Here is a 12,472-nt window from a genome sequence, read left to right on the forward strand (position 1 = left end):
AAAGAACAAAGTAGAAGAATAGCAGGGTGTCATGTAGGAAATGCTCACGGAACTTGGCAATGCATCTTCACAAATGAACAGTGTGACCCACTTTATTTATCCACCTTTCAAAGCAAAATGTGCATCTCGACTCATCGGAGTATTCTTCTCATGTACCAACTGTTCCTCTCTGCTGCAGTAGTGCAATGGACGTATGAAATTCCAATATGTTGCATCGCTCCACGCCTTTTAGAGTTTGCACGCCTCGATTCCTGGAGCTCTGGGATCTCCACCAGTTCATGCGAGATTGACTCCCATCATTTCGTTAGAGCTTCAAATTTCAACAGATGTGGACAATTTGCTGAGGCTCGGACTCGAATCCCTCATTTGAACAACACTGCAACTTTCTCCAGTCCCTGAACATCACCAAGCTTCGGGCACCGTCTGATGCACAATTGTCTCAGGTTACCGAAGCACGAGAGGTCTGGTAATGTTTCAAGGGAACTGCACCCGGTGATATCTAACACTTCCAAGTCTTTCAATCTCTCAATGCCTTTAATTTCGACTAGATTGCGGCAGTTGGAAAAGTTTAATTCCTTCAGATGTGTTAATTGCAGAAGGTCCGGTCTCACAAGGGACTGACATCCACGTACCTTCAGCTCTTCCAAGTTTTTTAATTTTTCAAGGCCTCGAACTTCAACTCGATCATCATTCAATCTTGAGGACGTATCCATCCGCAAGAGTCTCAAAGACTCTAGATGTTCAAGGCCGTCAATGTTGGGAAACTTCTGGCATTCAGATACCGTTAGTTTTGCTAAGGATTTTAACGGTTCCAGACCCTTGATTTCTGTCAGCTTTATGCATGAATAGAGTTCTAGCTCTGACAAGAATTTCAAACTTGACAGACTCGGTAACTCTTTCAACTCCTCACAATGGCGGACATGCAGTTTCAACAGTCCTGAGGGAAGCTCTGGCATGGATTCCAGCAATCGGCAGTCCAAAATAGTGAGCTCTTTAAGGTGGATTAGATGAGAAAGTCGAGGCAATGTGCGATGCTGACAGGTGACTTCCAAAACTGTTAAACTTCTAGGAAGCTTTGGTAACGACCGAAGACTGTTACAACATTTTAAATCAAGGCGTCGTAGAGAAGGCAGCTTACCGATGCTTTGTGGCAGCGATTGAAGCATCTTGCAGCCAAATAAATCAAGTTTCTCAAGACAAGAAAGCTTATTGAATGCGTTGGGGAATCCGGAAACGAGCGTGCACCTTAATCGAAGGATCTTCAGTGAAGACAACCCATCTATATGAATTTCCCCTCCCAGACTCGTGCATCTTGAGGCATCTAATATTTCAAGGCTGCCCAACTTGCTAATAGTACTAGGTAAACTTCTCAATTTCCCATTATGAGTAATATCTAAAATTTTCAACTTTTTCAAATCTCCAATAGATTCAGGTAATTCCAAAATGCCTGAAAATGACAAGTTCAATTCAGTCAACCATTCCAATTTTCCAATTGAGTTGGGGATATGACAAAGAGAATAATCAGATTGGATATCGTTGGCAGTCCACTTTTTGCCAACTAAAAAGCTCTGCAATTTCACTAGGGATCCGATGCTCTCCGGAAGTCTACATAATTTCGAGCAGTTACTCACTTCAAGGATCGACAAATTTACCAGATCGCTAATTGAGTCAGGAAGTGCAACCAATGATTCGCAACCTTCAGCATTAAGCCACTCCATTTTCTTCAAAGAACCTATACATGGAGGAATTTCCTCTATAGCAGTTTTGCCTATGTAGAGTCCCTTCAGTTCTTCCAACTTGCCCATTTCTTGGGGTAGCTCTTGGAGTTTCCCACATGCGTGCAAGCTCAAAAAAACGAGGCCCTTGGCTTCTCCAATAGAAGGGGGAATTCGCTCCAGACTATCACATCCTTCGAGGATTAATATCTCTAAATTTTGAAAGGCTGAGAGATCAGGAACAACTTTTAAACAACAGCAATATGCAAGATCTAGAACTTTCAACTGCTTCGCGACCTGCAAAATAAAATCATCCATAAAATTCGCTAAGAACAAGCCATTAGAAACAAAAGACAACACAAGATGTTCTCCATCTGACCTGAAGATGACTCCAACCTTCCCAAAGCTCTGAAATGTCACTTCTTGATAAATCAAGTATGACTAATTTCTCTAGATGAAAACTAGTAGGCACGAGTGCAGGACATCCTATCCACGCAAGCCATCGTAAGTTAGGAAGCAAGTTTCTGGAATCTCCAATCAGTTTGGCACCTTTTACTGCAAGGAACCTTAAGTTCGGTAGCGTCTCCAGCTGCTCAGTTGTGAATTCACTCTGCGAGCTGTCTTCGTCAAGACAAAGAGCCTGAACGCCAACTTTTTGAATTCCCTTCACAAACGTTGCATCAAAATCAGCTACACATTATCACTTTGCATTCATTCCATAGTTGTGAACTTTACGCTCAGGTCAGACCAGATTTGATCATCTATGTGACTATTTGTTTTTCTGTGATGGTAATTCTTCCCTTCCTCCTTTTTCTCCTTCTCTTATCCAATTAGAGGAGCAGTGCAATAGGTCATTTCAGTAGATATTATCATATACGACTTAGAATCAGTCAATACTAAGCTAATACCGAGTTCACAAACACCCGTTTATCACCAGGGAGTTTATTGTTGAAACCAATTGTTTTTTTTTTTTTTTCTAATTGGATAGAAAATGTCTAACATGTATAGATGCTAAGCACATCACTTCGGAATCAGATCAAGGAAATAATCTAAGGAGAAAAATCTTGGCCGTGAGATCTAACAATTTATTCCAATCACGAGAATTCATGTCAAAGGTGAGTAGAACAAAGATAGAGGTAAAAATCACCTTATTTCTCTGAAGTACTCCCAAGGCTTCCTCATGGACACACAACCTACTTCGATTCATAGGCACAACATAATCTTCTTGGCGAACAATTTCCCTACCGAGGTCTTTCAATTGGTCATGCATTCTCAACTCTCCATCGTCTCCAATTTTTATTAGCGACATATGACTCAGAGTTTCAATCCCCATCCTCGGAAAGAAATTACTTGCATCCCACATGTAGGATGCGTATCTTGAGTTAGTTCCAACGAAGAAACAAGCAATATCCAAAAATATCTGCTTTTCCTCATAGCTTAATGCGTCATAACTTATCCTCGGCTTCTCTTGCACTTTCTCATGTGGTACATCCTCTAACTTCTTTAAGGCGTCTTGCCAAAATTCTTGGTTCCGCTCATACAAAAATGAACCTATAACTTCGAGAGCTAAGGGAAGTCCTCCGGTAGTGGACACGACAACACGAGAGAGAAATTCAAATTCACAAGGAGGAGAGTCCATCATAAAGGCATGTCTACTAAACAAGATCAAGGACTTATCCTCGGCAATTTCCTTGAGTTCGTACTTGCAGTTCACCCCAGCATCACGAAGAACAGATCTTGTTCTTGTGGTAATTATTATCCTACTTCCCATCTTAAACCTGTCATATTTCCCAACCAAAGCTTTGATCCGTTGGTTGTCATCAACATCATCTAGAAGAATTAGGACTTTCTTACATTTCAATCTAGATTCCATGATCCCGATTGCTTCATCTGTATTAGACACTCGACCGTTCTCATTCAGTATATCAAATATTAACCGGGTTCGCAAACATAAAATGCCATTGCGCTGTGATGATTCTCGAATATCTGCAATGAAACTACGATACTCAAATTGGTCGGAGAGCTTATTGTAGACAACCTTGGCTAAAGTTGTCTTACCGATGCCCCCCATTCCATAAATACCGACAATTTGAGTGGCACTAGAGTTATCATCCAGCAATCTCAAGATATCCTTCACAGCATTTTTGGTTCCGACAAGTTGTTCGGGAACAACCAGCTGAAAGGCCTTCCTTAACTCACTCAAAACTTTTCTGACAACCTTTTTCACCAATTTTCCTTCGTGGCTGTTTATAAGGCATTCGAGCTAAAATGCATTAGAAGAACAATCTTATGCTGTTATGTCATTATTACAACACTGCAGCATATAAGAGTTTAAAAATAAAAATAATAAAATAAAAAGAAGCCCCAGTTGAGAAACACGCGAATGTATGGCCTCGTCTACAACCAAAGATCCTATTGATAGAAAGTAAACAAGGTATTTGATAGAAAATGAAATACCCGTTAGCAGTTCTCTCCGATTCCCATCCCTTTAGGGCAGCCACTTCTTGGAGCGCTTGTTTCCATTTCGCAACATCTTCCCCAGAATACTTCTGACTTAAATGGGAGAACGTCTTTCCAAAGCTTTCTACTTGGTATCGCACATGAGCCGGTTCAACCCGGTAAAATATGGGCAAGACAACTTGCCCGATACTCTTCATGCACTCTATCATCTCAACGAGCTCTCGAAGGCACCATTTGCTCGAAGCGTAGTTTGGAGAGAGAATTGGGATGGAGATCTTACTATTCTTAATGGCCTGGAGAAGGTTGGTGCCGATCTCCTCACCTTCGCGAAGCTCGTTGTCGTCTTTAAACACGCGGATTCCAGCATCGACGAGGCCATGGTAGAGGTGATCCACGAAGGTTTTGCGAGTATCCTTGCCGCTAAAGCTCAAGAACACATCGTAGTCACCGCTGCCCGCTGAAGCAGCAGAGGAATTAGAGGCACCGGTATCATCAGCTTTTCGACGTGTGCTCTTCTTGTTGCTTTGGATAAAATTGTGTGCGAGGACAAGATCACGTTTCATTTTTACTCCGACGACGATTCTTGAACCGATCTCTCTACTAATATCACAGAACAAGGTGCCCCTGTTAGGGTTGCCCAACAGATGACCTTTTGGAGAGCTGAGTCTTTGGTACTTCACACCGCAAGATGCCCGTGGATCGGGAAGGGAAAAGTAGAAAAATAGATAGAAAATGACTGGATTTAGTCGTGGCGTGAAGTCGGCAACCTCTTGACCACAAAAAAAAAAGTGGACAAACTCGCGAACCACTCATCCTCGCTGTCGATGGGGCCCACTATATGGTTTCCAGCTGTTCTAGTTCCAGCTCTTCCGGGCTGGGCCCTGTGTGTCTTAAAAAAAATAGTGTATAAAAATACCAATTAAAATAAAACAAAAATAGTCATAATACGGCCATTACATACACATAATAGAGCTTATATTTCTAGACTAGACATTCACGCGTCAAAATGAATGGTACATGTTAAGTGGTGATACTTGATATAGTGATGGCATAAATAATAATTGAGCTCTATGTCATTGTTGAATTTGTCTATGCTTTTTCCGGCGTTCGTTTATGCGGAGTGAAGACTTTTTGTGATAATCTAGAGCCGAGTTTTTCGAAATTTTTACTTCAAGGCAGGAAAAAGTACGGCGATTTCCTCGTAGAAAGTACTGTCTAAGTAGCACCGATAACGATACCGGACACGCGACACGACACGATACGTCGACACGTCATTTTTAAAAAATAGAAATTTTCGATACGTTGGGGACACGTTATATATATTAAATATATTTTTATATATGCATGACATATTATTATTTTTATAATTTTTTTATAAAATCAAAAATTTACAAAAATAATTTTTAAAATAAAAAGAAAGCTTATACCATGAATATTCTCGTAATTTGATCTCAGCTAGCCTAAAAAATAAATAAACAATAAAAAAAATATTCTGTAATACGTTGTGTGCACGCTTTCCCTCCTCTCTCATGTCCCCTCCCCTCCTCTCTTTACTTTTTAAAAAATCTCTGACACCCTCTCTCTCTCCCCCCTCTTTTCTCTCTCCTCTGTCTCCCCCTCTTCTCTCTCTTTACTTTTTGAAAACATCACCGAAAACAGCTCACAGTTTTCATCTCTCTCCTCTCTGCGAGAAAAAATTTCACACCCCTTCCTCTCTGTCACGCCTCTGTCTCGCTAAACCAACCACGACGTCGACTGCTATGATTTTTGCTGCTCGTCTCTCCTCCGGCGCTCTCTCGCTCTGTCCTCCGGCTCGTTCGCTTTCTCTACTCCGGCGCACAAAAAGGCAGCTCTCTGCTCAGGCGCTCGCCGCGCGTCGCCGGCTCCCTCCCTCTCATGATCGAGACGCTCTTCCTCCCCCTCCCCCACCGTTCTCTGCCCTTCGCATCTGCTTTTCCCTGCCCTCTCTCCTCACCGACTCACGTATCCCCGGCGTGTCGCTGGTATTGACCACGTGTCGGATCGCCGACACGCGTTGACCGTGTGTCGGACGCGTGTCGGAGCGTGTCAGACGCGTGTCCGTATCCGACACGTGTCCGACACCGACACGCCGGGGGGTTTGGCGTGTCGGTGCTACATAGAGTACTGCACGTTTCATATGTATACATCGAGAATCTAGAGATGCCTTTAAATTCTAGGCAACTACTTCGGGCACATACACCCAGTGGCGATTCAACCTCTATTTTCTAACTCGACGGGTACTGGCAGTTGCAGAGCTCATCTCTCTCTCTTTCTCAAATAAAGAGAGAACATGGAGAAGCCTTTCCGTTGCCCGAGGAGAAAAAAAATAGGGAAAAAACCACCAAAAACCCTGAACTATGCCAACTGTGACACATTTACCCTAAACTTTTTTTTGTGACACCAAAAATCCCAAACTTTTACTCATATGACACATTTACCCCAAACTTTTTCTTGTGACATTGAAAACCCTAAACTTATACCCGTGTGACACATTTACCCCAAAATATTTTTTTGTGACATCAAAAATCCTAAACTTATATTCGTGTGACACATTTACCTCAAAATTTTGAGGTAAATGTGTCACACGAATTTAAGTTTGGAGTTTTTAGTGTCACAACAAAAAATTTGGGGTAAATGTGTCACACAAGCACAAGTTTGGGGTAAATGTGTCACATGCATACAAGTTTAGGATTTTTTGTGTCACAAAGAAAAGTTTGGGGTAAATGTGTCACAGCGGACATAGTTTAGGGTTTTTGGTGGCTTTTTCCCAAAAAAATAAGCAAGTTGAACTAAGTTTATTAGGGAACCAGCCGGCCCTAGTTTTTTCTCCCTCCTCTTTCTCTTTTCTTCACACGCTGTCTCCCTCAACCTCCATACAGGGGAGGGTTTGAGTTAGATCTCTCCCTCGCCTCCCCTTTTTCTTAGGCAATTTTTTTAGTTCTCTATTTCGTTGTCTTGCTTTCCTCTCGCTTGGGAGCTTTTCTCTTCCAATTTAATGTAGATCTGAAAACTTGTCTCTCTCGTTTTCGAAGAGATTTCTATTCCAATCTAGTTTGGATTTTAAAATTTTTTTGAGTGTATGCTTTCGGGATTTCACTTCTCTCGAATTTCATTGGTGAACAAAGTCCAGTTTTGAAGAAAAACAGAAGAGTTTTGTGAAGGTTTCGCTCTCACAAGTGTCGGACATGTGCTCGTTCAACCTTACTCTCCTCGGTGATGGTGTAGGGAATGCTAAACCCGAGGGCGCACAGCTAAAAAGTAAAACCATAGCAACAGATGGAGATCTCGGTGTGAGCTCATTAATGAAGACGGATTCGATGATCGGTCGTTGATTTTGTTGTGAAAAAATCACAGATGTGCACTTTGAGCGCGTGACCCACAACCTCTAGTTATCCGGAGTTTGTTTTGTCTTAAATTTGTATGCGATTTGTCTTGATTTGTAGTTGAACCGAGATATTTCTCTCTTGTATTTCGAGAAAGTGAACGAAATATTAGTTTGACTTAAAAAAAATTAAATTTTATTGGCAAAATCGCATAGCCGAGTTTGGACGCATGTGAACGCGTTGATAACTTGCTATACCAATTGACACGAACGCAATATTGAACTAAACTTACTGGCCAAATTGCATAGCTTTCTGAATGAGTTTCGGCGCATTTGAAATAGAAAAGCAAGTGGTGAATAATTTGGGGTCAACAAACGTAGAGAATAGTTTATTTCTGTCACATTCTAAAATAGTATATACTCCGGTTGCCCGAGGAGAAAAAAAAAAAGCAAGTTGAACTCGACTTTCTATTTCGACAACAACAACAAAAAACTAGACTTTCTATTGATAAACCCTAATAATATTTTATACTTTTGGGGGCCAAATTGAAAAATTGGTATGATGACATTTAACGTGTACGAATGATTCTTCCAGAAAGTTTTCATCAAATTTAAATCTCACTCGAAACCAGCTGGGTGATTTGGGAAACCCCATCCCGAGGATTAGTATGGGACAACTCGTGTTCTCACTTCTTCTTCTTCTTTTCTTTTGAACTTTGGCCCAAATGTTTCCGATACTATTGGTTTTGCATTGTTTTTTTTTTTTAATTAGACAACTTTTTTTAATGATGAACATTATAGTTATGGGACCTCATGTTCCACTTGTCTTTAATTTTTCCTTGAGTCATGGGCAATTTTTGAAAGGAAGCACGCGAAACACAAAACATGCATTGGATTAAAATTAGAGCAAAAGGGAGGAAACAAAAAGCAACGTGAGTTAGTTTTCAAAAATTAAAAATTCCTTTTTTGAAATCTAAAAAATATCCAGATCGGATGGCGGTGGATTAGCCACGTCGCCCGATCCCGACCGTAGATCCGATCGGTGGATCGGAGAGCCGTGGGTCGATCAAGTGTCTCATTCCTAACAGTAGGATTAGAAAATAGAATAACAATCACAAAATTCAAATAAAAATCGAAAAAAAAAAAAAATAGAAACGGCGTTGTTTAGCTTAGATCAATCGGAGACCAGTAGCATCCGGGTCGGCGTCCCCGAGGCATGGGCCAGGCCAACCTAACCCGGTCCGAATAATATTCTTCAAGATTTTTTATTCAGTATGCTCCTAGTGCTCCCCCAATCTCAAATTCCTGTTTATGTTGCATTTTGGTTCCATGAAAATCTCCGAGTCGACCCCGAGCTCGAAAACCGATCTTGAACTGGTGAGTCCGTTATTCACGAAATCGAAGCTTCGTGATAATCAGGTAAATCTCCTCTCACTCCTTAGATGTTGTTTGACGTGTTCTTGTAGAGATTTAACGTAGAAATTGCTCTGTTGTTTCTTCGCCGGAGATTACCTCTCGGCCGAAGCCGCTTAGTGTAGTTCAAGGGTGATTCGGGCTTCGAATTTGGTATATATTCATTAGGAAGATGTGTGGTTTTGTTTCGTGTAAAAATTGCGAGGTTTCGCACCTATTTTGACATCGAATCGAGGTCTTCGGTGAGGATCACCTCCCCGACGAAGGGTTGACCAGTCAACACAAATTGACCCGATCAACACAAGTTGACGCTGATGTGGCAGCTACTAGGGGTGAGCAAATCGGACCGCCCGAACCGGGATTGCCCGGACTGCACCGGGATCGGTGGTCCGATTCCCGGTTCTAGAGGAAGCGGTCCGATTCCCAGTTCTAGGGTCCACCAAGACCGAACCGATCGAATTTTTTTTTTATTTTGATCAAGAAAACTCCATGCGCATGAAGTTTTCTCGATCTTGCCTTTTTAATCCCCAAACAAAATCCTCATCTCGATCTTGACTCGGTCGGTTCTCGGGCCGTTTTTGACCCAAAGGGAGATCATTTTTGCTTGAATCTCATATGCATTTTGGAAACAATCTTGCAAAAAGTTCTCAACTTTGCCTTGAAAGACCCGTTTTAGGAAATGAACTTGAAATTTTTTAATGTCCGGTCTCTATATTTTCTAGATCGGGACCATCCAGGAATGGTACAAATTTTTTTTTTTTTGGCATGTGTTCAATCCAATGGAACCGCCCGGGAACCGGACCGGACCGAACCGGTGGTCCGATTCCCGGTTCCAGAAAATTGAGAACCGGAACCATCGATCCAGTTCTCGGTTCTTGAGGGGAACCGGACCGGATCGGAAACCGATCACCTAGCACTACGTCAGCGAAATTTGTTATAATCGATTCTAGAAAATAAAAAATACAAATTGATCCGACGATGGAGAGCCCGCCACGTGTCGAGATTTGCGTATTTTTAGATTAAACAATCATTTTTCAAAATATTCTGATTTAAATATTTTGCAATCGCATGGCCCAAGTTTGGCCATGCTTCACCATCCCGATCGTCCGTTCAATTTTCGAAAATTCAAAAATTAAAAATTCTTTTTTGAAAACTAAAAAATATCCAGATCGAACGACCGTGGATTAGCCACGTCGCCCAATCCTAACCGTAGATCCGATCGGTGGATCGGAGAGCCGTGGGTCAATCAAGTATCTCATTCCCGACAGTAGGATTAGTAAATAGAATAACAATCACAAAATTCGAAAAAAAATCGAAAAAAAATAGAAACGGCGTCGTTTAGCTTAGATCGATCGGAGACCTATAGCATCTGGCTCGGCGCCCCCGACGCATGGGTCAGGCCAATCTTACCCGGTCCGAATAATATTTTTTAATTAAAAAATCGGAAAATGATTTCACAAAATCCAAAAAAAATGGAAAAGTCATAGAAAAAGAGAAAAAAAATTGGAAAAAGTCAAGAAAAATTTCAAAAAATTCGAAAAAAAATCCCTAAAATTAGGAAATGGGTCATTTTGATTGGCCAATCCTATTTTTAGCAATTTTATCCCTTTTTTCTTCTGAAAATGATGATTTTGCCCCTTAAGGGTAAATTGTCTCACATTTTCCCAAAAATTATGAAAAATCCCAAAAATCAGAAAATTGGCCATTTTGACTGGCCAATCCTATTTTTGGTGATTTTTCCATTTTAATTCTTTCAAAATGAAGATTTCAGCCCTTATGGGCAAATCGTTCCAAAAATTTAGAAAAATCCCCAAAAATGTCGGAAAATAGGAAATTTGCACATTCAATTGGCCGATCCTATTTCTGACGCTTCTAATTCCAAATATTCCTAAAATGAAATTTTTTCCCCTTATGGGAAAATTGTCTCCAAATTCTTCTAAATTTTTTTGAAAATTACAATTTCGCCTCTTATGGGCAAATTGTCCCCAAATCATTCTCAAACTCCTTCCGAATTCCGAATACCTCTTCTCTAAGCCATTAAGACTTTACTAGGTATGTCATGTATTGACTTCATGCGTTTTATCAGCACGTTTGGATCCTTGATTCGCGCACTTTCTTTGCTGATTGTGTTTGATAGGGTAAATATTCTCATCTGCATGAACTCCTAGATTTTAGGACTCTCCTCATCCCAAATCGTACGCATGAAAATCAGGTTAGAAAGATCATTCAACTTAACTACCGAAAGGGCGTCAATAAACGACATTGGCATAACTAAGTCCCCGTTCCCGAATCTCTGGTTCCTTTGAGTCGGGCAACTTCTCCCACAGCCCGACAAGATTTCTAATCTACCTTCCCCAAAGATTAGTGGTGACTCCAAATCATGTGCACTACGCACATGTCACCCGACCACATGCTAAAAGATCGAAATCGTCTGTAAATCCCTCCGTCGCGCGAGATGAGAACTTGGGAGAGTCCAAGTTGGCCTATGGATCGCCACGAATCCATAGAAAATCGGCGATCACCCCTAAACTCCCATCCTAATCGGACGAGGGTTGCGGCAAGGGCCACATGTCAACTCTTTGCACCAAAATGCTAACATTATAGGTTTACCACAAGATGGGCCATGGTTGCGGATATGAAAATCACTTTCCTCAAAAACTTGAATTCCAATTCTAATTCTATCTCGATTTTTTTTTTTTGTCTAAAATTGAAATTTAAACCTTCACTCTAGCCACAAATCTGCCCACGTGACCAAAAATTACAACGAATATTTTCAAGATTATCAATATCATGAGCCTAAACGTGAGGTTGTTGATGAAGATGCGGGATTTTTTTTGGGGGGGGAGGGAGATGCTAAACCTCTAGCTAGCCTGGATGTTGATAATTTTGAAGAAACCAATAACAATTTTTGGACGCATAGGAAGATTTGAGACTAGAGTGAAAGTTAGATATTTTTTTAGATAGAAATTGTAACTGATATCTTCAAATTATCAATATCGGGAGGCTGTTGTAGTTCCATACGAATGTGATGACATTGATGAAGACGCTGGTCGAGATGATGAACATTTAATTGGGCTTGATTTTGATAATGTTGAAAAACCGCTAACAGCTTTTGGACGCATTGAAAGATTTGTGATTAGAGTAAAACTTTGATTTTCTTTTTAGAGAAAAAAATTTGGGACAAAATTGGAATTGGGCCTAAAATTTAGTTTTTTTTTTTTTTTTTTGAGAAATAGGCCCATCTAATATAGTAAGTTCGCAGTCCATAACTTGGACACCATAAGATATGGTTAATGGAAAATTTCTCTAACTAGGTACGGAGGAAAAGTTGCCCATGATTAAATGCAATGATATTGCTTAAAAATTAGGAAAATTACTTGAAAGTAGACGTATTATTACGACCACCCTTGGGTTTCACGCATTTAGAAGAAGAATGCAAACCTCATCCTTACATTGTAGGGAAAATATCGACTTACCCTCCGCAACTAAAAACGGTGTATGTCAAACCTTGAACTTTCAAAAGTTTTAGCCTCCTCCTCAA

At 40.8% G+C, this 12,472-nt stretch overlaps 1 protein-coding gene across 1 annotated transcript; it reads right to left on the bottom strand.

Moving 5' to 3' along the window:
* Nucleotides 1-362: 362 nt before the first annotated feature.
* Nucleotides 363-4,810, bottom strand: LOC115744322 (disease resistance protein L6-like). The gene is made up of 4 exons (XM_048285498.1): nucleotides 4,173-4,810; nucleotides 2,863-3,958; nucleotides 2,095-2,379; nucleotides 363-2,012 (listed from the first exon to the last, which is right to left on the bottom strand). Exons 1-4 carry the CDS (start codon nucleotides 4,736-4,738, stop codon nucleotides 363-365), a joined length of 3,597 nt encoding a protein of 1,198 aa, XP_048141455.1. The 5' UTR covers nucleotides 4,739-4,810.
* Between the last annotated feature and the right edge of the window lie 7,662 nt (nucleotides 4,811-12,472).

The sequence above is a fragment of the Rhodamnia argentea genome, chromosome 9 (genome assembly GCF_020921035.1).
Source record: "Rhodamnia argentea isolate NSW1041297 chromosome 9, ASM2092103v1, whole genome shotgun sequence".
NCBI classification, from domain to species: domain Eukaryota; kingdom Viridiplantae; phylum Streptophyta; class Magnoliopsida; order Myrtales; family Myrtaceae; genus Rhodamnia; species Rhodamnia argentea.